Genomic DNA, 25,356 nt, shown 5'->3' on the forward strand with positions numbered 1-25,356 from the left:
TGTGCCAGATTGGAAACTTTGGATTTTGTGCGGGGGAGAAGATTTTGCAGCTTAAAATTGTGCGGCTGTAATACTGTTATGTGTAAAATCTTCACACCTAAAAATGGAGTAATTTCAAAACCATTAGTGCGATGTAAGTTTTGCACATTTGAGCAATTTTTCACGGCTGGCCGTATTTTACGGTCTTACTTTCCAACCTGATCTGTGTTTGTGTGTATACACGCAGATAAAGTTATTATTATTTGCAAATAAAATAAATTTTAGTGTTATATATAATTGATAATTAGTAAAAAAATGTGTGTACTTGTTTGTCTGTTAAAGCAGTATGAACGAATTTTCTTGGCAAGCCTTTGGTTTATTGACCATTGTGTAAAAAGTTACTGGCTTTAATTAAAAAATGTATTTTAATTGTTATGGTAAGCAGGGTTGGTTGATGTAAATTATAATTTCATATGTCGGTATCAGAAGATTCAGAGTCCGGTTTACTTTCTGAATTTAGAGTAAAACCCGAAGATTTTAAAAGACAGAAGGTAGAAATTTATGTTTGTTGATTCAATAAAAAACATTTATTTTTATTTATTTCAGTAAATACATATGTGCAAAAGTTTAACGCAATTCTAACAGTTGGCAACAATTTTCCATGTTTCGCAGTATAAGGATTTAGATATTATAATTATAATACCTAATATTTTTTAAGTGAATGTTTATGTTTTGTTTTATTATAGAAAAGGTTCAATGCTGGATCATTTGGAATTGGAGTTGCATTAGGAATCATTCTTGGCTTGGCTCTGTTTTTTGGTCTTTACTTTGGACTGCCACCACACACTGAAGTAGTAACTTCCACTTCGACTCTCCCACCTACAACAACAAGTCAACCAGAATCGCATTCTGGAATCTTTAAAAATGCTGCCATTGCTGCAGATGCTGCGCAGTGCTCCACTGTCGGAAAGAAATTGCTACAGCAGGGCGGCTCAGTGGTGGATTCCGCAATAGGAACTATGTTATGTGTTGGACTCCAAAGTGCCCATAGGTATTATATTAATTTTAGTATAATCTATAATATAAGTTCTTGTCTTTCTTTTAATCTTAAAAATTGTAATCTTTTTTAATCTTTCTTTTAATCTTTTTGTCTTTCTTTTCATCTTAACACTCTTTACAAATCTGTTTTTAGTTGATAATTATTAATAAGACTTCTTAAAATTACCTTTTTTAATTTTTTGAATCATAATTAAAATACTTTGCTTATAAAAATCGGTAGCATAAAAAATAAAATCATGATGTTTTGTGTTGTGAAATTAACAAGTATTTTAGACACTGTTAAAAATGTTTATTTTATAAATGTTTTATTAAAGCTGTGGCATTGGTGGTGGTTTTTTCATGGTCTTCTTCAACCGCACCACAGGTGAAGCAACGTTTGTAAATGCAAGGGAAACGGCTCCTGCAGATGCAAATGAAACAATGTACAATGGAGATTCTAACCTATCACAGCGTGGTGAGTATTTTAAGTAGTGGTGTCCTGTTGTGGTCGCTATATTCTTCCTCAATAATCTTAATTTTATGCAATTTTAAAGATTAAATTAAGTACAAAACTTAGTAAACCGAAAATCAGTTTGTTTGTATGTTATAAAAACATAAATATGTTTCGCTATAAAGCACCATCAGTATCTAAAAACATAACACAACATAAGTCAAGAAGTACGCTAATAAAAACCCAAACCAACTGTCAGTTCACAGCATACTTCTTGACTTATGTTGTGTTATGTTTTTAGATACTGATGATGCTTTATAGCGAAATATATTTATCTTTTTATAACATACAAACAAACTGATTTTCGGTTTACTGAGTTTTGTACTTAGTTTAATCTTTATCATCGATGTGCAACCAGAATCGTTTGTTTTCACCATTCGGATTCAGGCAGATTTTGTTATTCTAAAGAATACTTTGATTTTATGCAATTTGTATGTAGTTTTCTAAATTCACAAGTTTATAAAGACAAATAAAATGAATGCTAGTATTAGAATGTTTTTCTTTTAAGTGTAAACAAGCATCAAGATTTAAACGGTCCCATTCAAATTAAATTATAATCCGTCGTTTTGCTTAACCACATAAAACTTCATAAAGTACCCTTCTCTGATTGTCAAGCATTATATTGGTTAATTTAATACAAAAAAATGAAAGTTAAAAGAATTAGCATTGGCCATTATTAAATATTAATAGAAGGGGCCTTAACTCAAGTAGTAGGCTCGATCCTATACACATTGAATGTATAAGTTAATTTAAATCAATCCAATTTGTTATGTTTATTGATTCCATGCTATTATAACTTGTGAGCGATATAGAGTTGCTATTAAATTAGGTTTATTTCCGAACATATTGGCGATTTTTAGTTAGTATATAATACTATCGCGTTTATTTTTTATCTAAATCAGTTTATTTATTTATCGGTAATTATGTATCTAAAGACAACCTCAAAACAACCTTCTACAATCTACGATAAATACAATAACCCGTTTTTTGTTTTTAATAATATTGTAGCTTGGGCAAACAAAACAAAGTATTCTAATGGCTCTTCGCGTTTTTAACTATTGGAGCGCTGTAAATTACGGCAAAAAGGTAAAACTTTAAACTTGCAGCGCTTTTAAGAGTCACGTCCAACTGTTCATTACGGTTCTTAGGAGCGATGGCGGTTGGCATCCCAGGCGAAATAGCTGGTTACTGGAAAGCTCACCAGCTCTATGGAAAACTGCCGTGGGCCACTCTGTTTGAGCCTTCGATTGCTATGGCCGAGAATGGCTTTCCGGCGCCCAAAGCCTTGGCGTTGGCAATATCTTCACAATCCGATTTAATACATAATCGGACGTTTAACTTGTGGTAAGTATAGTCAATCAGCTATTTTTTTGTCTTTTATATATTGATTTTACTCTCAGCAAATTTAACAGTGTTGTAAACAAGTCATTTTGAAATGACTTAAGTCCCAGTCAAGCCATTTAAAAAATAAATTAAGTTCAAGTCAAGTATTTAGCAAAAATAACAAGTCAAATCCCAGTCCAAGTCATCGGTTTCCCAAGTCAAATCCCAGTCAAGTCATTGTAATAGCAAGTCAATTTCAAGTTATGTCGTTGACATAAAAGTCAACTGTGTAACTATTAAAATTGAAAACTTGCCAGATTATATGCAACAGTTTATCTGAAAAAATAACATAAACGCATATACAGCAATAAAATAAATTTTAATGAAAAACACTTAATTTAATCCCAAGTTATGTGACAAAATGACTAAAGTCCAAGTCAAGTCTTTTGTCCAAAAGACTTAGGTCCAGTCAAGTCATTTTGCTCAAAAGACTGTAGTCAAGACAAGTCTTTTGAAAAAAGTGACACAAGTGCACTTAAGTCAAGTCAATGACTTAAGTCATTACAACACTGAAATTTAAATTCAAATTAGTCAAGCTTGACAATTGAAGGTTGGATTGTAGAGCGTTGGGCTGGGTTGTTTTTAAACAATACATGATTAGTGTTGTTCATATCGCTTTCTTAGTTAAATTCTCGCTACACAAATTGCTTATCATAAAGGCTTTTTGTATGTCACATAATTTGGTGGGAATATCTCCCGGTTAAGAACTTCTAAATTTAACTAAGTTTAATATATGTCCCAATTCGACTTTCTACCCGTATTTTTTGTTATGTCATACTGCTTTATGTTAGGCCGATCTACGAAAACAACGATGGAAGTCTCAAGAAGGAGGGCGACATCATTCGGATGCCCCAGTTAGCTAATACGTATCGCTTGGTAGCTGAGCAGGGGAAGGATGCCTTTTACAAGGGGTCGTTGGCCGAAGATATCATCCACGACCTTCGCGACGGATATGGAAGAAATATAATGACGACTAAGGATCTCAATGACTATGAGTACAGGATTTGTTGCAACTCCAATTTAAACTTCATAAAAATAGTTTACTTAAGGCTGTTTGTATATTTATAGCACGTGTACACACTGTAGGCTGAAAATGACAAAATATGTTCTTTCTAAGCTGAAAACTAAAATTAGTTAAGTATGCCTTTACATTAAGAGTGGATGTCAAACCTGCAATCAACATCACAGTGGACAGCCTGACCGTGTTTTCAGCTGGCCCTCCGGCCAGTGGCGCGGTCCTCAGTCTTATGGTCAACATACTTGACGGCAAGTTTACCCCGCTTTATCATACTATAGTTTTGACGAGGCATTAAAGTTAAATGATAAAAATGTAATATTTTTGTATTTGAACGGGAATATTTTAAACTTATAGATTAGTGGAAGTTTGAAAGTTGTTTGTCTAGTTGTAGATATGCTTTTTTGGAGTCTCGGTTTACCAAAATTTAATTTAACGTCGTGGCTTACTGTCTGCAGGTTACGACTTCACCCCTTCCGACATGAACGAAGAAAACAAGGTTCTCACCTATCACCGAATCGTCGAGGCGTTCCGCTTTGCATACGCCAAGAGGTCGTCACTGGGAGACGACCGAAACAACAAAACAATAACCGAGGTGAATCGAATCGATAACTTTTTATCTTTATCTTCTTTAAAATGAATTTCTATTAAAATAAGACTTCAGCGATGTGTTTGGACCTGATTTTGAAACCAAAGTAGGTTCCAGATTTTAACCCGAACAAATAAGACAAAAAAAACAACAACAAAAAACGAAAAAAATGGGGCAAACAAAACCCGTGTCGTTATCACTTTGTAGCAAAATTTTCCAGAATTCTTGAACCAAACTTGCGCGTTTATAGATTGTCGCCAACATGACGGCCGACTGGTACGCCGACGCCATTAAACTCCAGATCAATGACGATCACACGATGCCTGTGTCCTACTACGAGCCCGACTTTCATCTGCCCGAAGATGCAGGAACTTCGCATTTAAGTCTGTATGGGGAAAATGGCGACGCCGTTTCTCTCACAAGCACCATTAACCTGTAGTAAGTCCGAACTTATTTCATATTTAACGTTGCACCATACCTATTACCTGTGTGTCGGAAAACTCAACATCTCGGGCCACATTTGTTCTACAGTATGCAGCCACATCGTACTTTATGAACGTGACATGTTTCACTCTAACTTTGCAAAATAAAGTTTTTAAATGGTTTTAACTGCGATATTTACATTTCCTTTAATATAGTTATTTGATTACAAGACACTTATAAATAATATGTCGGCAGTTAACTGCATTTACATGAGTTACGGTATAACCGAGTGTTAGTCATCCAGCAGTTTTATATAATCAATCGACGTTTCGACGTCCTATACAGAACGCCTTCATCAGGATAACACAGATCTGTTTTGCATGATTTGTCAGCATCCTGATGAAGGCGTTCTAAATAGGACGTCGAAACGTCGATTGATTATATATAAAACTGCTGGATGAGCAACACTCGGTTATATATTATGCCTGGCAGCAATAGCTTATTTCATGAGTTACTGTATTTATTTGGTAGGCTGTATGTTTTAGTTAACAAAAACAAAAAAAATGGCCTACAGTTCTTCTTCAAAACAGAATAACTGCTAAATGTGCACGAAAAATTAGATATACAATTAGGTAATAATATGAAAAATAAAATAATGAAAAAAATTAATTTATTTTTAAATCAATAAAAATGGAGTAGCATGAAACTGTTTATTTTGGTTTAGGGATCCTCGCAGCCCCCGTCAGGTAGAGAACGACATTAAGTTTTTATTTCTATTTCTACAGTTTTGGCAGCAAATTGAGAGGTAGTCGGACTGGGATTATCTTCAATAACGAAATGGACGACTTTTCGTCACCGAACATCACCAACGCTTTCGGTTGGTAGCAGAGACGCCCACAGAAGTTGGGGGTTATATTTTATTTATCACCATTTTTCATAACTTTATCAATGTCTATTGTCTAATGTATAACATTGTTAACCTTCAAGTAATAAATATTACATTTATAAACAATAATTATAATCGAATTTTGAAATTCCAGAGGGGTTAAGTGCGGGAGTTCGTAGTTTGTAGCTTGTAATGGGATGTGTTATGGTACTCCACAGGCTACGATTTGACGCTAAGTTATATTCACATAGGTATTGTGTTGCCATGCGCAGGGGTTTTCAAACTGGGTTGTGACAGAAACATCGGGGGTTCAAGAGCAAGTTAATTTTACTGGCATTGTGATGATTTGCCCAACTTCGTTCAGGTGTGCCCCCATCTCCGTCCAACTTTATCAAACCCGGTAATCGCCCGATGTCAAGCATGACGCCCATCGTGGTCGTCAGAACCGATCAGCTTTCGGGCGAAAATGACGTCGTTATGGTCAATGGCGCCGCTGGTGGCACCAAGATAACAACATCAACTGCTTTGGTTAGTTTGGCCTTTTTAAGAAGTATGTGGTACAACATAAACGTCAAAAATGTCCATGTACTATTTAATTGACAGGTGTTATAATGGAGTAATTTAGAACGAATTGATTACGTTTAAGCAAAACCTCTGGAAAAAGTTTGTGAAACACACAGGCGTTATATAACTTTCAAGCCGATATTAATACCCAAACAGAAACGGTAGCGGAATATATTATATGGCGGAACTGCTACTTTCAGTCGGGCTTTAAAATGTGGTTGTCCCAATATTTTTTTTCGAAAGCTTCTTGATTTATCAAATAGACCTTGATGAATTGTCTCTGGTTCGACGATGACGTTGTCACTAGTGTCGAGAAAAAACGACTCCACGACCAACTGATGCCCAACTACACCTCCATCGAAGAAGGCTTTGACCAGGTAACGACGTAGTGAGAAGTATGAACTAGCATTTTATATTTAATCTCCTGAGTAACAGTTGAGTTTACTAATGTAACTATGGTAAGTGAAAATAGTTTGACAAACTAACCATAGTTTTTATACGAATTTAGGGAATTGCTTCGGTCATTTAAATAGGTAGTTGTTGTTGAACTTATTTGAAATATTGAGCGGTAACATGCTTTAAAATTAATTACTGGTAGTGATAGATAGTTAAAAGAAAAACAATTTTTTTGATCAAAATGCATCTATTTGCAAAAATATTAAGAGCGAATACGTTTTATCCTAATTTGATCAAACAATGTTTGAAGTAGACGTAGTAAGAATATCAAAGCTCATATTGAAATAGGTAGCATTTTATACGTCTCGAATATCTCACTATTAATTTTCAATATGGTGAGAACTCACTGATTATAAGTATGTAATATAGTATGTATAAGTGCCTTCTCACCATGTTAAAATGAATAAAGAGATGTTCGAAACGTTAAAAATGATATCTACTTTAAATTTTAAAATGGGCTTTTGTATTATTAATACCTCTATAACTTAAACCTCCAGCCGTTATGCTCCTATGTTTAAATGACATAAAATTTCATTTAAAGTCGTTTAATTTCATATATACCAGGGGCGGGCAACATACGTCCCGCGACGGGATTTTGAGCGGCCCGCAGACAGTTTCCGGTTTTACATGATAATGTGGCCCACGGCAACAATCTGCCGCAGTCCCCAACTACTTGCTTACTACGTTAAATAATAGTGATTGTTAGTTATTCTCCAGTTCTTTGTTTTGGGTTTAAGTTAAAGGACTTCAGCCATAAGATCGAAATAAGAACAACATCAATGTCGGAATACCACACAGTTCGGAATAAGCCCAAAATGGGACTAATACCTAAGTCATAAACCCGTCGGAATAAGACCTAAATGACCAGAATCAGGCCTATAAAACATTTTACCTAATCCCACCCCTAAGTACATCACTAACTTCCCTAAAAATTTCACCCTAACCCATTTTTGTTACCCCACCCATTACCCATCAATAACCTCAGGCCAGAAAACCAGGTGTCAAAACAGCGGCGCCATAACGCCCTTCAAACTAGGACGCCTAAAATTTGACACCAAAACAGCCAATTATACCAATGGCCCCCGTTCGTCACTTGCACTATCCCTACAGTTTAAGGAGTTATTTTGGTCCCAAATTAGATATAGAATTTTCGATCAATATTTTCCTTTGGATTTTGCCAAGAAACGTAAAGTTGCAAATTTAACAATGATTGGTTGCCAAAGTGCTTTTTCACTCAAGTCGACAAGAAAGCAGTATGTTTGCCGTGCAATGAAAGTGTTGCCGTGTTTAAAGAGTAGAACATTAGCCGTCATTATGCGACAAAACATATAGGCTATGGCAGTACAATTAATATATCGATCAGGAATCCGGCCCGCCAAGTATATTTTTTTCCCATATCAGGCCCGCCGATCGGGGAAGTTGTCCGCCTCTGATATATGCAATACTGGTTGCTAAACATAATTTCGCCGCATTATTTATATGTTCGAACCAGGCGGTGATCGATGGCTTGGCGGCTAAACAGCACAAAATTGAAATGACGAGCTCTGCTGGTTCTGTGGTCCAAGCTATTCTGGTGCGAAACAAAGGCGAAATAGAGGCAGCGTGCGATTCCCGCAAGGGGGGCAGCCCAGACGGATTCTAGCTGCTGTGATTTCGAAGGATTTCAAACTTTGTTTACTTTCTGTGTGATTGTGTTTTTCGCACTTACAAACCGCGTTATGCAGGCGTTTATTTTTCAGAGTACCACAAAAGTAGTTTTATTGTTGTTTTAGATTGCACTAAGACGTTTTTGTGGTAAATGATAGTTCTCATAGTAGCAATTGATGAATCATTATCACCTTTTATACCTTTCTTCAAAAAAATGTCCTACGATTTGTCGAGATTTTTTGTAACACAGATTGACAGAGAACGTATAGTAACATTAGAGAAACATTTCTCATACATTTTTTTTTTCGATTACAAGACACAATCCAGTCGATTTGAAAGAATGTTTAGCAATGTGGTGAAAATTCGTTTGCGTGTTAAACAAAATTGTTGACTTGTGAACACTAAAGCAGTCCCTTTTTATTATAATATGCCTGTTTGGTTTACCATGCTACTTTGTTTGGTACATACTAATACCTTGACTATACGTTTTTCTATAGCAACTTGTTTTTAATTTTTTATTTCTGGGCGTAATTTTTGAATTATTCCTAAACCCTAATTCCTCATTAACCACTTTCATGGTATACGTTTTTGTTCGCTTTGTGAATGGACATTAAGTGTTTTCAAAATTGGAGTTACAATTTACGCGAAACGCGAAAATAGGTGTGTTTATTACAATTCGGCAAAGAATTTTTTTTTCAGTTTTCTTGAATAAATTATTTTCTTTTTGGTGCAAGCAAAGCCGCCGCATATGGCTCGTGACAAATCTTTTTTCCTTACTCCCGTTGGTTATTTTCGTGTAATTGCAAAATGTATTCTCTGTTTTTCATTTCTAGAATGTCTTACCTTATTTTGATGAATTTGGTTTCCCCAAAGGTGCGTCTCATCACAATTTTGGCAACTTATGCGATATAGCAAAGGCGTTTTTTTGCTTTGCGTGAATCGATAACATCTTTGTAATATAGCTTTTGGGAGTAACAGTTCTGTAACCTCAAACTTTAACAAAATAAACAAACTGTGTGCTTAAGATAACTTCTTTGTGACATCACGTTTAGATTTACCTTGATGACGTCACGTTATGACATAAGTTTATAAAGTCATCTCAAAACAGTTTCATGACCAACCCAAACAAAACTCCTAGATCCGCGCCTGCTCGTGGCAAGTCTTTTAGGAGTTTCAGACCAGCTTGATCTGGTGAGTCAGATCAATCCTTGTTAATCCATTACCTCCTTCTAGGTTGCCTACAAAATCTTCCGGAAGAACTAACAGTTTACGACGATTCACCCTGACGGAGCAAATTTACGAACTGCTACAGAGACAGACGTTTCTCAAAATTTGACAACCTATGTAGTTGGGATTTGGACACTATTATTTCGCAATTTTTTCGGGCAGTTACTTGAAACTTGAAGATCAAGATCGGGTTTAGAACAAATGGTGTTTGCCTAACTCTCCGCTTTGTCTTTGTAGTCTAGGGAAATACTGTATATTGTTGAGCGTTTTGATGGCGTCTCGACCAAATAGATTCAAATGCGGAACTCTGGAAATCTAGGGGACCACTTTTGCTGTTATACAATATTTCGTTGTCATTGTCCTTTCCCAAACTGTTTTGAATTCATCTCACACGAAGATTTCCCCTGCTGCGGTTGAGAGTTCTATTACACAAAATTTGAATTGATTCAGCCTGGAATTTCCAGCCTTGGTAGTCCACATCCCGATCTGCAATAGTCGGGATGATTAACCGGTTTACCCATTAGACCGGGGGTTCTTAACCTTTTTGTATGTTTTACCCTCTTAACAAAGATGAATATCAAATTAACCCCAATATATAAAGTGGTGCTTATTTATTATATAAGATTCGACATGTTAAGTCGGTTTCGTGCATTTGATAGCAAGTAATGTAGAGAAGCCGCTGCGCAAAGATTTGTTGAAAAAAAAACGGAATCAGAATATTAGTTTGAATACATATCGTTGGATTTATCCTCTGAAACTAGAAAATTTACCCCAGGTTAAGAAAGGCTGCATTACTTACTTCATTAAGGCCAGTTGTTCAAACCCTATCCCCTTGTTGAACAGGGTTGGCCGCCTAGTAAAGGAACAAGCGCCACAATGCTTGCTGTATTTAACTAAAACCTCGCCTTACAAAAAAACAGCAATGAATATAACGCCGTTTTCTTCTCGCATACACATACATTTGCCCGGCTCGATTTATGGTAATTTTTGCAAACCAGCAGTAACCTTGTAGGCTAGCAATCACGTAGGCCTACTGTTATTTAAATGGGGATTTGTTAAATGAATGCCATCACGCTGTCAAAGCTTCTAACTTCAAATAACTCTATTCTACAAAAAGTGATACATCTTAACAAACTAGAGTACAACATGAACTTGAGCCACGTCCGTAGTAGATCATACTATTTATTGTTTTGGTTATTTGGTATGGATCAAATTTTGGCCAAAACTGCATGGCAGAAGCACTGCTAATATTTGAGGTTGTATTGCATTAGGTTTAAATTGGATTGTTTTTGCCGCCACACATTATTGTGACATAGCCTAAACAAAATATCACTTTAACAGTAAAATGGACCATTATAGATAAGTGCTCCGCAACCTTTTTCCACTTGCGGGACACCAACAGACCTACCGACGCTTAATCAAGTGACTCTCCTCGGACATACGTTTTCAATCGCGCGTTGTTTACACCTTTATATATTTTGTTCAAAGTTTTGAATTTGTTTTTTCTACGAAAGCCGATAGAAACAGAGGATTAAGATTAAGGCAAACCACCTTTAACAACACACAACTTGTTTAATTAGTTATGTCCAACATAACTTCATAACTGAATGCAGGAAACCTAGTTTGTTGTTAGCGAGAAGTTTTTTTTGTAAAAAAGATTGAGCACTGCTGCAAACGAACGACTACAAAGATGATAGAATACAGAGAAGGGTAAAAGTAGGACATAAAATCATATTCATCAGAGGTACAACGTTGGTCTGCTCCACAAAAGAGAACAACAAAACATTTAAGATACGCAAAACTATTATACATTACTGAAATATTGGCAGCAAGTTTTTTCCAGTTTACTATAAAATTATAGGGCAGCAGCAGCATGTTTAGTGTCAGAAATAAATTACTAATGGTATATTATACTTGCCTAAATAAAAAAATATACGCCAAAGGAAAACTGTTTATTTTTCTGGAGAATCTTCAACGGATTTGCAGCTGTTTGACTTTGAATCTCCGACAGCATTAAGAGTTTGAGAGGAGGTCGAAGGATTTTCTTTTTGGTCTTCTTCAACCTTTAACTTCTCCAATTTTTCTGCAACGTCATCATCGGAGGATTCTGCAGCATTCTCTTCTTTACCCACTACGTTTGGTGAATTAGGAGAGCGTTAAAACTACCGTCAGTTAACATATAACTGTATTTTAAGGTTAAAGGTTTTTTAAATACCGGATCGTATCTTTATTTTAAACTAAAACTTTTAAAAGTTAAAAAAAATTAAATATATCGATATAAAATATATCGTCCTTAATAGCAGTCTCTACAGAGTCCGGATAAAATAGGAGGAAGTAACAATGTTGTTAATTTAATCTTCACTTGTAACAGATAAAATAAGAATACCTGGAGCAGAATTTTGAGTTTGTCTTAGCATTTCTTGACATTCGCAAAACTTGTCCTTGAATTTGTTAGCGTCTAAAAGACATGTAAAGTGAAAACAAATCCTACTTATAAAAACAATAGTTTTTAAGGCTAATTTTTAGGCAAAAGGACAAAACACATAATATTAATGCCACATAGCATTGTTTTTTTATATGCATGTCATATTAAACAAAATGATTTGATATTGTTGTTAGATAAACATATAACAATATTATGTTTTAAATAAAAAATTCAACCTACTTTCAGAATTTAAAAACCGAATTGCAAGTAATTCTTCTTTGGAAACTTCTTCAGTGAAGTCAGCAAATGTTGTCCAAACCCACGCCCTGTCGCTGCCATGGTTGGGCACAAGTTCCATTTTTGTGTCCACTAAAACAGGATTGGCAAAAAAATCTTACACTTATTAAATTATATGGACAAAGTCATTTAATAATGGATTTGTTTATTAATAAATACAAAGTTGACTATAAATTATTTTGTAAAAAGTGGTGTTTTTTATTTAAGAATGTGCAGGCTTTATAACATACAGTGGGGATTCCCGAAAGAGGTGTGCTACTTACAATAATGGTTGGCACAGGTTTTGAATGTTTTGTCACGACGCATGACCAGTCGGATTTTAGAGGTTTCTTTATGCTTGAGCAGCTTGACATCACCAGTGCCCCTCTCTTTCCACTCTGGTGGATCAGACTCCTTCGCCCAACGGAACAACTTTGCTCTCCTGGAAAGAAGTTAAACAAACTTTAATTATGGAATTGTTTAAAATATTAATAATGTAATTCTTTGGTATGTGAGTGAAAACATAACAACTAAATTTTAGATTACCATATCAGGGTTTTTTTTCTTGAATATTTGCCTGGTAGAAAGGTGTCAAAAATTTTAATTGTGCGGGACAATATTTTATGTCAGTGTCTAAATCCACAAATGTAGAAATCTTACAATTTTCAAATTTTAGGGTCATTTTTTTATTGTTGAAGTGTTTAATAATAAAGGAAGCACAAAAAACTAGGAAGCACAAAAAACTAAAAGTTATATAATAAATACCAGTGTTGTGATCTGACTTGACCGAAGTATTTTGCCAAAATAACTTGATTGAACGTTTTAGACAAATGACTTTACATGATTTTGCAAATAACTTGAGTCAGACAAAAGTATTTCAAAATGTATTGCTTACGTCGCGTTCAAAGACTACTGTTAGATTGTTTGGTTATCATAAAGTCAAATTTTGAAAAAACAACATTTTTTCAATAAGAAAAAGTTAAATCAAAATTAAATGAAGCACGGTTGCACAAATTTTTATCAGCTTTAAAATTAAATTTGTCTACAGTGCTACTTGTTACTCAGTTAATAAATCTTAAATCCATGAAAAAAACAAAATTACTGAAAAATGTTTACATTATTATATAGAAAAATAAATTTGTAGACCTTTAAAAATAAAATGTAAGCATAAGTATTTTATTAATAAAATTTATAAAGTTACATTTTAAAAAGCACATCCTCATCTTCTTCCATGCTTGGAATTTTAAGTTCGGGAAGAGAAACAACCGGTTCATATTTCGGATCATGGGCTTCTGTTTCATCCTAAGCAAGTTAAATCGTACATCAAATATAAACGCAAATAGGGCATGCATCTCTGACAAATTTGGTTAAGTTTTGGCCAGTTGCATATTTTGGCCACAGCCACAAATAGGCCTGAATTTTAAGAAGGTTATAGCTCACCAATGCAAAATTTAGAGTTTCCAATCTGATGTATTTGTGGTTACAAATACAACAATATCTAACTATATTTGTCATATTTTAAACATGCAAAATACCCTTTAGCATTTTGCAGTATCTTTGCTCTCAACAATACATATTTTTTCTATTATACTTTACTTAAATCAAATTTACCACTTTTTCTTTCAGGGGCTTATGTTGCTAACACTATTTAAGTTAGGATGCGATTAAGCCTTTCAGGTGGATAAAACAAAAGGCCTTAATATAAATGTATCTCTTAGGTCTTGTCATAGTACTGAAACTGAATTTTGGCTAGGTGACTTTTCTTCAGCAACATAAAAACATTTTGTGGTGTTTAAGGAGTTCAAGAAACGGTAAAAAAAACGGCGCTGGTCTAGAATCCTACCACAATTATTCAATCAACGCACAATATTTGGGTTAGGATGCGAGTAAGCGTTTGGGTTGTGGGTGGGTCAAGTATTGTTATATTCATTATTTATTAATAATACTTGACCCACCCTAACCCAAACGCTAACCCGAATAATGTGCGTTGTGGTAGCGCCAAAAAAACATTACCTGTCTTTATATTTACCATATCAGAGACACAATTTTAATTATTATCAAATTATACACTCATTGTAGGACCAGGAATTAGCTTCCTCATCGGGAATGTTTTGACAGAAATACCCAGGATTTCCCGTGAATAAACGATCCGGAATCCAGGGAAATTTTTTATAATCCCAGTTATTTGGCAACATACCAAAACTTTATGAAAAAAATTAGTCGTTTTTGACTAATAAAGAAAATAATATGTTACAAAACAGAATAAAGTATATCAGTTTATTGATTCGGCGCTGAAATAGAATCCTACTACACTTATTTTAACAGTAACTAAACAAGTTGTCAAAATTTAAATTGCAAGAAAAGGCATAAATATGTAAGAATTAATAATAATAATATATGACCCACCCCAACACACAAACCTTAAAGTTTCACACAAACCCAAATATAGTTAGAAACATAAACCCCCAGACGAAAATGTTGTACGATACTTAAACCAGCGCCCATGATTCTTTTCAGCAAAATTCATCTGCTCTGGTTAAGATAACTGGTATTCTTTGAGGACGAATATAAGGTATTATATATTGAATAGCCCAGTGTATAGTATAAGTGGATATAGACCAAAGTCCAAAGGTACTGTCTACAGGGCATGCAGTACTCACCGATGACATTGATATGGAGTGCCTAACTTCAGCTATATTAAGTATTTGGGCTAAAAAATAAGGCGATGTTACTTCCTTTGCCAACGAAAAACGTCTTAATTCCCAAACGACAAACTTGCTACAAGAAGAACAACCTGTGTCAGTGTCATTAAAACAGTCCCCACGCACACTTGAATGTCGCAACAGTGGGCCAAGTATTAAAGCGGAAGATTAGCAGTAGTGTAGAGGTTTTTTTCAATGCGCGCCAAAGTTGTAAAAATATTTTAGATCACATCGTTTTCTTCAAGCGACTTACATTTCTAAAAAACAAATAGGGATCGAATTTGAACTTATTCGGCGCTTACTTCAAAGAGCTTTAATTGCATAAGTTGAAACAATGACGTAGGTAAGAATAGTGCCTACTGCTTAGGTTTATGTTACTTCGGCCTGGTCAGTGGTCACGGTTGAATGCACGACACCAAAACAGAAGGGGCTCGTCAGTTTCCAAATTTGCAAATGGAAAACGTGTGTAATGCAAATTAGAGTGTTACTAACAGATAAGATCGATAAGTATTGGTGAAAGGAATAATACGAGAGTTAAGTTTTGTCCAGGCATCGTTAGGGCAAAATATAAGGTTCGACTTTTTTTGCCTGTTGAATTTCGAGATTGCATGTAAAAAGAAAGTGGACGAAAATGCACGTGTAAGAGTTTTATTAAAATTGACAGGCCGACTTTCTTCGGAATGTTGTAATATTATGCAGTGGTGTAAACAAGTCATTTTGAAACAACTTAAGTCCCAGTTAAGTCATTCGTAAAATAACTTAAGTCCAATCAAGTCTTTTTGAATAAATAACAACTCAAGTCCCGGTCCAAGTCATCGCGGTTGCCCAAGTCAAGTCCCAGTCAAGTCATAATTAGAGCAAGTCAACTTCAAGTCCAGCCCTTGTCAAAAAAAATAAAACTTTAAATTATGAAAACCGGCAAACTCCTCCGATTATCAGGAGCAACTCAAGTAAAAAATAACATAAAAGCAGCATATGTCAAGCAAATTCTCTTATGTGCAAAGATTGGGATAAATAACCCAATTTTATAAATAATTGCTTAATTAAAACAATTTATTTTAACCCAAGTCATTTATCCAAATGACTTAAGTCAAGTCATTTTGCTCAGAAGACTTAAGTCAAGTCAAGTCATTTAAAAACAGTAACTTAAGTGCACTTAAGTCAAGTCATTGACTTAAGTCATTACAACACTGATATTATGTAACGAACTTACAGATGAAATAAATACAAACACAAAGATTTGTTTATTTAAAATTGGTGTGAAATACTTGGTTATAGGCCCACACTATGCACGGATATGTAATGTACTTTGTTGATGAATTGTATAGTCAAAAAGGTTCAATAGATCGACATCATCTTGATTAAGAGTTTAAGACGTCTCGATGCGAGCTTGTATCATCTTCAGTTAATGATATTAACTCAATTTTAATTGCACAAAATTCCACCTGGTTGTTATTGTTTTGTCACTGGGGTCAAACATTGGTTTTAAATAATTTTTCATTTAAAAAGGAAAAAATTGCAGACTTTTCTTAAACAAATTTGCATGACAAACGTTTATCATGAACAACCTTGGATACGGACGACCTTGTTTTTATTGTTATGCATTCAACCGTGACCAGGCCGAAGTAAAATACGATATATGCGAAGTGACGTCACAGTTTTATTTTATCTCATTGGATAAATACTCATAGCTCACTCGAACTCCAACCGACCTGCCAAACAAAGAGTTCACTCCAGCATGGCGCCATATTATATAATTTGATTAGTTAGGACGTTAGGTTATAACATGTTTAAATATATCGCAACAAAAATGTACGGCAACTATTTGTTTTCTTTTTTTAATTTTCTAGTTAGATTACACTCTTGCTAACCAGCCAACCCTTAAAAATAACGGCATAAGAGAAAAATATCCTGCGTTTATGGTCGACCCTTGTACAAACAAGAGACACAAGGCATACATTTACAAAGGTTGGCGCGATAGGATAAGGGGTGTGAACTCAGGAGTCCGTGTGTCCTATTGCTACAAATCCTCACATGCATTCACCAACCACACAACATGTGCGCGGCTACCAAGTAGATAAACGATTGTGAAAATGGTTACCCTATGTATGTGCAGTGTGCACGGAAAACATACAAAAGTTACAAAACTTTGGAGATTTTAAACCCTAATTAAGCAAATGAAACAATCATGGGTAAACACACACAAAAAAAGTTAGCAACCGACAACAAAATACTTCAATCAGCCTAACTTGGAAAACGTACACATATACTGTATCTAAAACATCCAACCATAGAAACAATTGCTGTGCAATAGGAGTCGAGACGAGTAAAACTACGTATGACACCCGACTACCAAGTCCGACGTGCGCATGCGGTGAAATAGCAACACTTCTAACTATATGTATGTGAGTTTAGTTTTGTGTTTGGATTGCTGTATATCTATCCCTTAAATATGCTATTTGATACCAGGCATAGTTTATTTAAAATAGGTTCTTCTGGCATATATTTCTTCAACTACCGTTTCACCTTACTATACGGCAAGCCTTGCTAAAAGGGACTGCCACACCCGACGTGTGTTAAATGACCGCCCTGTTTCGCCAATATAAACCATCGGACAATCGGGCGATCTTTGAAATGATCAAATTCAATTATACAACTGAATTGGAATGTTTCGTCCAGAAACCAAATAGACGCACACTGTTGTGTTGCCGCTGTGATGAGCAGGCACATATCTTTATCAAGAAAATGTTATTAAGGTCCGGGTCAGCTATTTGCCTCCTCGGATGAAGCCTATGACCGTCGAACGCTAACCATAAAGTAGCCCCATGCTCCGTCAATAGGGAACAATAAGATTCACGCAACATACGCTCCGGTAAATTAGTCCTTGACTTAAATAGAAAGACGGTGGAGCAATATACCATCGAAAAAAAAATAATGATGGCCTCCCACAAGATAAGGGTCTTTTACGACGAGCAGCCTGAGTGCTGTCGCTATTGCAAGAAGCCAGGGCTTGAACAATGCGACAAGCTTCAAAAAAAGAACCGGGATAAGTAGGAGAGAGTAGCGTTGGAGAATGAGCGGAAGAGAGAAGAGGCGGAAGAGGAAGAATGCAGAAAACCTCCCATCACTTGGGGATTATTTCCCCCTTGATCATCACTTTGGAGAAACGGTCGAGGTGACCTCCACCCCACTGAAACATCCAGTACAGCTCCAACACATTGGGAGAGCAGAGATCACTAGCCCTGGGGGTCGTATACCCCCAAATCCCACACCGCGACCTGGAGCTGCCTCGCACCAGACCTCGCAGACATCCGGCTCCACAATCTCCAGTTTGACGAAGAACAACCCCGATAACGTGTCGATCAGCTCCGGGAACAAGGAGGAGGAAGACAAGATGAAAACTGATGAACCAACACCACCCAATAAAGGTACTTCTGCTATTGGGGGGTCAAAAGAGGTCCCAAGAGTCTTTATATTTACCATATCAGAGACACTTAATTTTAATTGTTATCAAATTACACACTGATTGTAGGCCCAGGAATTAGGGTTCCTCTTCGGGAATATTTCGACGGAAATACCCGGGATTTCCCGTGAATTAACGATCCAGAATCCGGGGAATTTTTTTATAATCCCAGTTATTTGGCAACATACCAAAACTTTATAAAAAATATATTACAAAACCTAACAAAGTATATCAGTTTACTGATTCGGCGCTGAAATAGAATCCTACTACACTTATTTTAACAGTAACTAAACGATTTGTCAAAGTTTAAATTGCAAGGAAAGGCATAAATATGTAAGAATTAATAATAATAATATATGACCCACCCCAACACACAAACCTTAAAGTTTCACACAAACCCAAATATAGTTAGAAACATAAACCCCCGGACGTTTCGTTTTTAGAATGCAAATTAGAATATAAATACTTGTTCATTTGTTATCTTTTAAACAATGTTTTGACAAATGTTTGCACATGCAACGGTGCACAGTTCAACATTGCTATGTTTGTTTTCCGGTTCCACTGTTGACTAAGAAGCAGACAAATCATGCATGAGTCACTTTGTCGTCTTGTATATGGTTAGCATGAGAATAGAGACGTTTCGCCCATAGTGCTAGAACGACATTCTTTGAATACAAAGCTAAGCAATACATGGTTTGACTAAGTTAGATTAAACTTTGTAGTTTTGTTTTAAGTGATCTCTTTGTTTGGGTAGATACATAGACATCATTGCAAAAACAGTTTTGCAATACACATAAGCCTACTTCAGAAATATATAATGCTAATATTCAAGGGCCAACGCAATACAGCCAATGTTTACGGACATTAGGTAGGTCGAGGTATTTCGCTAAGGGTTGGCAGATAGTGATTCAATATTGTGGTATCCTGTCCAAAACTTGACCCAAGTCCCACACAACGCATCGTACCGGTATATTTTTCATTAGTGCAAATCTTTAGTCACAGACACTGTAAGAAATTAGATTAGAAAGTAAACCGTACTCCAGTTTGGCAAAAACATACAGTTAGGCTGTGCACGTAGGCCTACTACATTCTTATAGAATATTCCTGTTTTAAATAAAACGCAAAATGAGAGGAAGAATCGAACGAGCTGTTTAAAAACCTACTTTATATCATATAATGCAGGAGTTGGCAACCTTTCGTATGTAGTGTGGCAGTTTATATAGAAAGTCAAAATATCAAAAACTTAAGTGCCAAACATTTTTCTATGTTTGATTTTGCACTGGCAACCTCCGCAGTCGGTTAAAATGAACGACTCCGGAAAAAATATGCAATTTCATCGATTCCAAAACCGGCTCAGACGGTACAACCCAGGGAGTCGAACCGTTTGATTTTTCCGGTTCAGGTTCGCTTCGGGTTCAAGGATGTTTTCGGAATCTGGTTCAGTTCCGGTTTCGGTTTTGAGCAATTTAAAAGGTTCAGGTTCGACTCCCTGGTACAACCTGTATTTCCCCGATTTACGTAAATAAGATATTTATCAATCCACTCATAGGTCATGGAGTCCCGAAGACTCCGCAGCCCTGCTGTGATCTGACATCTAATTTACGTATCTTGGGAGCCGCCATTAAGCCTAATTTTATTAATTGAATTCTGTAAAGATGCCCTAAACCTGCTGGAAAAAAACGAACTGAACACAATACTGTCCCCAATACCTAGAAATGTTATCTATCAGTTTCGCCTTTCTCTTGGTTTCTCAGTCGCAAAAAACACACGTGCTTACGTTTAATGTAGAATGCCCTGCTTTTAGTTTAACGCATCACGCCACTTTTGAGGCATTGTGTCGTAATACGAACCGCTAGTCGTAAACAACAAGTTTAACGCCCTAAAAAATAATGTTAAATACAACAGTTAAGACACTAATTTGTGACACAAATTGGAATTGTGTGCAACCAATTATAGTTAGCGTTATTGATAAAAACTGATAACTAAACTAGAGTTAGTGATGTAATAATAATGGTAATGATGTGGTTGTGATCGTTGCGCTTTCTTAAGGTTATTATAATGTGCGCGTTAAATCATTTAGCGTGCCCTGAAAAATCATTTCGGTGGCAAGGGGTTGCCGACTCCTGATATAATGAAATATTCGATATACAGGACTTTACAGTACTGACAAACACATGTTTGATGCCATTTAATAGTCGCTTTTAATGTTATTTATTTACGGCCGTTTAGTCCATGGTTGTCAAACGTCAGGATTTTTATCGACATTTAACGTTGAAAATCTGCGTCAGGGAGAAATGACAAATTCTCCTTATATCTCCGGGATTTAACCGTAGGCCTACTGTATAAAAAAAATATTGCCAATACATTAACAATACGGAAAACGATTTTTGTTAAAACCAGGGAGTCGAACCGTTTGACTTTTCCGGTTCAGTTCCGGTTTCGGTTCGGAGAAATTTAAAAGTTACGGTTCATTTCATCGTTATTCCAAAACCGGTTCATAAAGTTCCTGTTCGGATAGAATATAAGTTGCGTTCAATCTAAAAATGTGGGTCAATAAATGTAGAAAATAATCTTTGAATTTTAAGCCATTTAATCTAAGTTGTGTGACGTAAAAAAAAGCAGCAATTCATTATTAAAATATCGGAAAATAAAAAAATCCACGTTTTATTCAGTTAATATTCATATTTTCTCATAAAATTTCGAACATGGCGTAATTTGACTCTGTAAAATACAAGTTGTGACGTCATGCTGAAGCGAACCGCTTTTGTTTACAGGTTCCGGTTCGGTTAAGGTTCAGGTACTTCCGGTTCGGCTCCTTAAAATCTTATAAAAAACGGTTCAGGTTCGGTTACGATTCGGAAAAAACAAAAACCAGTTCATAAAGTTCCGGTTCGGTTCCGGTTCGAATCCCTGGTTAAAACCAATTTTTTTATTTACGTACTGTTTATAATAAATAAATCAAATATTCACAGAGAGTAACTCGTGAGTTCCTTGTTTGTAAATACTGTTTATTGTTTGCAAACACGGTTCATTGTTACGTCACACACTAACAAGTTTATGGCTTTTATTCATTTTGAATAAAGATTTATTGATGTTAAAAATCAATATAGAGTTATTCGAAACGCTAAAATGATACCTACTTCTGTATGGGCTTTGATATTCTTATTACGTCTTACTACAACCTCCAACCATTATGGTCCAAAGTTTTATTGTGTTTAACGCTTTTAAGCAAGTTTTGCGATTTTATTTTATTTACGCTTTTGAAAAAGTTTTGCGATCTATTTTAGTAAGCTCAGCATATTTTTTACTTTAAGTAAACTATAAGATACAATTTATATTTGAAAATAAACCAAAGCTTTTTATTGCTAAAATATTTATACCTACATCCTATCTATGTTGCACTGAATATGTTAAAAATGGAAATCACCTTGACCCTGGCAAGATAAATGTCGACCTTACTTTCTGATCAGTATCAGCAAAATAATCTAGCAAAGCTAGCAATTCTACATTAACCCGATCTTAAAAGATATATATATATATATTTCGCCAACTAAGGCATCGTCAGTATATCTGAATAAAAACAAACGCAACAGTATAAGAAAGAGTCAGAAACAAACTAAAATAACAAACTTCACCAGACAGGGTCACGGTTAAAAGTGTTTTGGAATCAAATCCTCAAAGAACGGGAAATTTATGCTCGATATTCCCGTAATATCAAACGGAAATGTATCGACAAATTCAATAGATTAGGGCAACGTCAAAAAGCTATTTTGACGTCTTTATGCTTAAGCGCAACTACACGCAACCTACTAAGGCATAAAGAGAAAAACAAGAGAGACAGATGGAGATACAGGCGAAGAAAGGCGGTTGAAAAGACAAATTTTCTACATCAACTATCCAACAACACAATTCTCAACAAGTCGTCAACTGTGCTTAGGGCTTGCGATCAGCGCTTATTAGCCCAAGGCTTGAATTTTGTTCCCACACCATCTTGGTCATACAAAACAGAAAATGAGGAGTGGATTAACGCTATTGCGCACCTACGCCGAATCGAATGAAAATTCGTATTTGGTGACCGATCAAATGAAGACCAAGTGAAGGTTCCGGAGAAGCTCAAAATTCCCAAATATTCTAGACCAGATAAAGATCTCCTCGACGAGGGCACTATCGTTTACGGGGAACTTGTTCTTTCCAAGCTTAGAAATGTATGCTTCAGGGTTAAAAGGCAATTTCAAAAGCAAAACAACCTCAACTTGGAAATGAAACAAAGCCTCAGGAACCTAAGTCGCCTCACCGCTGCCAGGAAGATTGTGATTTGTAATGCCGACAAAGATGGGAAAATAATTGTTCTTAACTACAGTGACTACCAACGGATTATGGACAAAGAATTATCGAACCTGGAACGCTTGGACCTTACCGTTGAAACCTACCAAAAATACATCATTGGAGTGCGTAAAAGGTATGAGACCCTTATCATTTCTTTGCACGAAAAGGCAATTGTAGATAATAACCTACTGCTACACACCATTGGTATGAAGCAGGCGGATAATAGTTATCATCATATCACCGGACCCAAAGCGAAATTTTTTTGCTGTACTACGCCAGCTTACGCCTATCCGCTTTTCAAAACCCATAAAATAAGCGTGGAAAACTTGCCAAACATCAGTGTTCATGACCTACCTGTCAGATTACTGCAATCGTCCGGCCATACGCCCCTGTCGAGAATAACTGCCTTTTTGGAACTTATTTTAAAACCCATCAGCGTTTCCTATTGTAAACAAGGTGTATCGGAATACTGTCGAGACAGTAGCGATTACATTAAAAAACTGGTGATGTGGAAACTTGATAACTACGATACCATCGATTTGAAGTTTTACACAGGCAACCTCCACCTTGTAGCAGCGGACGTAAAATCACTCTACCCCAACCTCCGCAGAACGCTTATTTCCTCTGCTTTAATGGATTCACTTGGTAAAGCATCACCATTCAAACCAACGTCAATACGATTACTTATAAAACTTATTTTCCTCACTCTAGAAAATAACAATTTACAACATTTTACGCAAAAAATTTTTAAACAAAGTACCGGGATTGCCACCGGAGACAACCATTCGGTCTCCCTTGCCAACATTGCTGTCCACTATGTCATTCTTCAAGCCACTGTTATCTTAAGCAGCACAGAATTTTTTAAACGTTTTATTGACGATATGGTATTTTTATGCTTCGGTGACAAAGCTACGCTTAACGTCATCACTACTCCATTTTTAAAACTTTTGGTTTAGAGCTGACCTTTGCGCAAACCAACACGAGCAAAACGGGAAGCAAACTGGTGTTCCTTGATGTCGAACATCAGATTACCACATCCAAATTTAGACTCAAGACGGTCAATCACACCAAGGACACTGCAATAGGTCGTTGCTTCCTACAGGGGTCCTCACATCACCCATTGTCAATCTTTAAATCTATCGTTCATGGAGAATCCGTCAGAATGCGACGCCTAAACGAGGAACATCAGGATTACCTCGACAGCCTCTTCAACCTAAAATTAAAGGCACTGCGCTCTGGGTTTCCTAAAGGTATGACGGAAGACATAATCACCCTGGTAAGCACGTGGACAGAACGCTTCCCACCGCAAACAAGTCAATCGAACGAGCCTGTTGAGAGGGATGTTTGGGCTACCAATTTTCCTCAACTATTAAGACCTTCTAAAAAAGAGCTGGTCTTCAAACCGAACATCTCCATCACCTACAAGAGGCCGGCTACATTTGGTAACCTCCTAACAGGTTATAAAAGAATCGCGCACGGCGTTGAAAAAGAAGGGACCCTACCTGCGGGATGCCACCCGTGCGGACATTGCGCTTTGTGTGGCCACTTCGGCAAACACATCGCAATGGTGAGCTTAACGTCACACATAGCCACACGCAGCCATGCTATACCGCTTAAGGAAGCGCTTACCTGCCGCAATTACGGTATATACGTTGCTACATGCATGTTGTGTAAAGAACAATACGTGGGGCAAAACAAAAATAGTGTAAAGAACAATACGTGGGGCAAAACAAAAATAAAATATGTTTTCCACCCGTTGGTCTACCCACCGTTCTTTATGGAACGCATTTCGACACGATGGTCTAAGTGACAAAACCGCACTGCAAATCACTACGCCATATTCCACCCCGATATACTTGATTGTATACCGTTAATTTCTAGCTGTTATATTGTTCAGTTTGTTGCCCAGCCACCGTTCCACATGTTAGACATTTGTGAGGATAGATGGCTTAACAAAATTAAAGCTAGAATCAATATTCAAAAAATGGTACTGCCCCAAATTAAGTAGTAGTGTGTCTAGTTCTTATCGTTTCCTTACGCCTCTACTCCATTTTTTCTTTTTGCCTTGCCGTTTTTGTGCCGTTGTTTTGCGTTGCCGCGTTTCTCCCGACCCGTTCTTATTGTTTCTGTACAGGGGTTGTACAACTTGGATGTCATTACTATTTAATAGCTTTTATTTTTTAGTTATTTTACTTTGTTTTATTTAATCTTTAATGTTTCTGACTCTTTCTTATACTGTTGCGCTTGTTTTTATTCAGATATACTGACAATGCCTTAGTTGGCGAAATATATATATATCTTTTAAGATATGGTTAATGTGTCTGACCTGAATTGCTAGCTTTGCTAGATTATTTTGCTGTTACATCCTACCTAAAATTAATTAGGACAGCTGTTCAACGATTTCGACGGTTACTTGTTTTAAAATCCAGACGTAAAATTTATGACG

General features: G+C 36.2%; 2 protein-coding genes across 2 annotated transcripts; one reads left to right on the forward strand and one right to left on the reverse strand.

The window, feature by feature from the left end:
• Window positions 1-9,489, forward strand: LOC146140470 (glutathione hydrolase 1 proenzyme-like). The gene is made up of 13 exons (XM_083393105.1): window positions 1-133; window positions 425-530; window positions 726-1,030; window positions 1,353-1,492; window positions 2,677-2,872; window positions 3,703-3,906; window positions 4,068-4,177; window positions 4,385-4,521; window positions 4,766-4,953; window positions 5,724-5,815; window positions 6,189-6,352; window positions 6,652-6,765; window positions 8,337-9,489. Exons 2-13 carry the CDS (start codon window positions 453-455, stop codon window positions 8,484-8,486), a joined length of 1,878 nt encoding a protein of 625 aa, XP_083249231.1. The 5' UTR covers window positions 1-133; window positions 425-452; the 3' UTR covers window positions 8,487-9,489.
• A 1,573-nt stretch (window positions 9,490-11,062) lies between these two features.
• LOC146140471 (ran-specific GTPase-activating protein-like) lies at window positions 11,063-15,249 on the reverse strand. The gene is made up of 6 exons (XM_083391323.1): window positions 15,080-15,249; window positions 13,621-13,721; window positions 12,704-12,861; window positions 12,384-12,512; window positions 12,105-12,176; window positions 11,063-11,849 (listed from the first exon to the last, which is right to left on the reverse strand). Exons 1-6 carry the CDS (start codon window positions 15,086-15,088, stop codon window positions 11,671-11,673), a joined length of 648 nt encoding a protein of 215 aa, XP_083247449.1. The 5' UTR covers window positions 15,089-15,249; the 3' UTR covers window positions 11,063-11,670.
• Window positions 15,250-25,356: the final 10,107 nt, after the last annotated feature.

The sequence above is a fragment of the Ascidiella aspersa genome, chromosome 6 (assembly GCF_963924565.1).
Source record: "Ascidiella aspersa chromosome 6, kaAscAspe10.2, whole genome shotgun sequence".
Classification (NCBI taxonomy): domain Eukaryota; kingdom Metazoa; phylum Chordata; class Ascidiacea; order Phlebobranchia; family Ascidiidae; genus Ascidiella; species Ascidiella aspersa.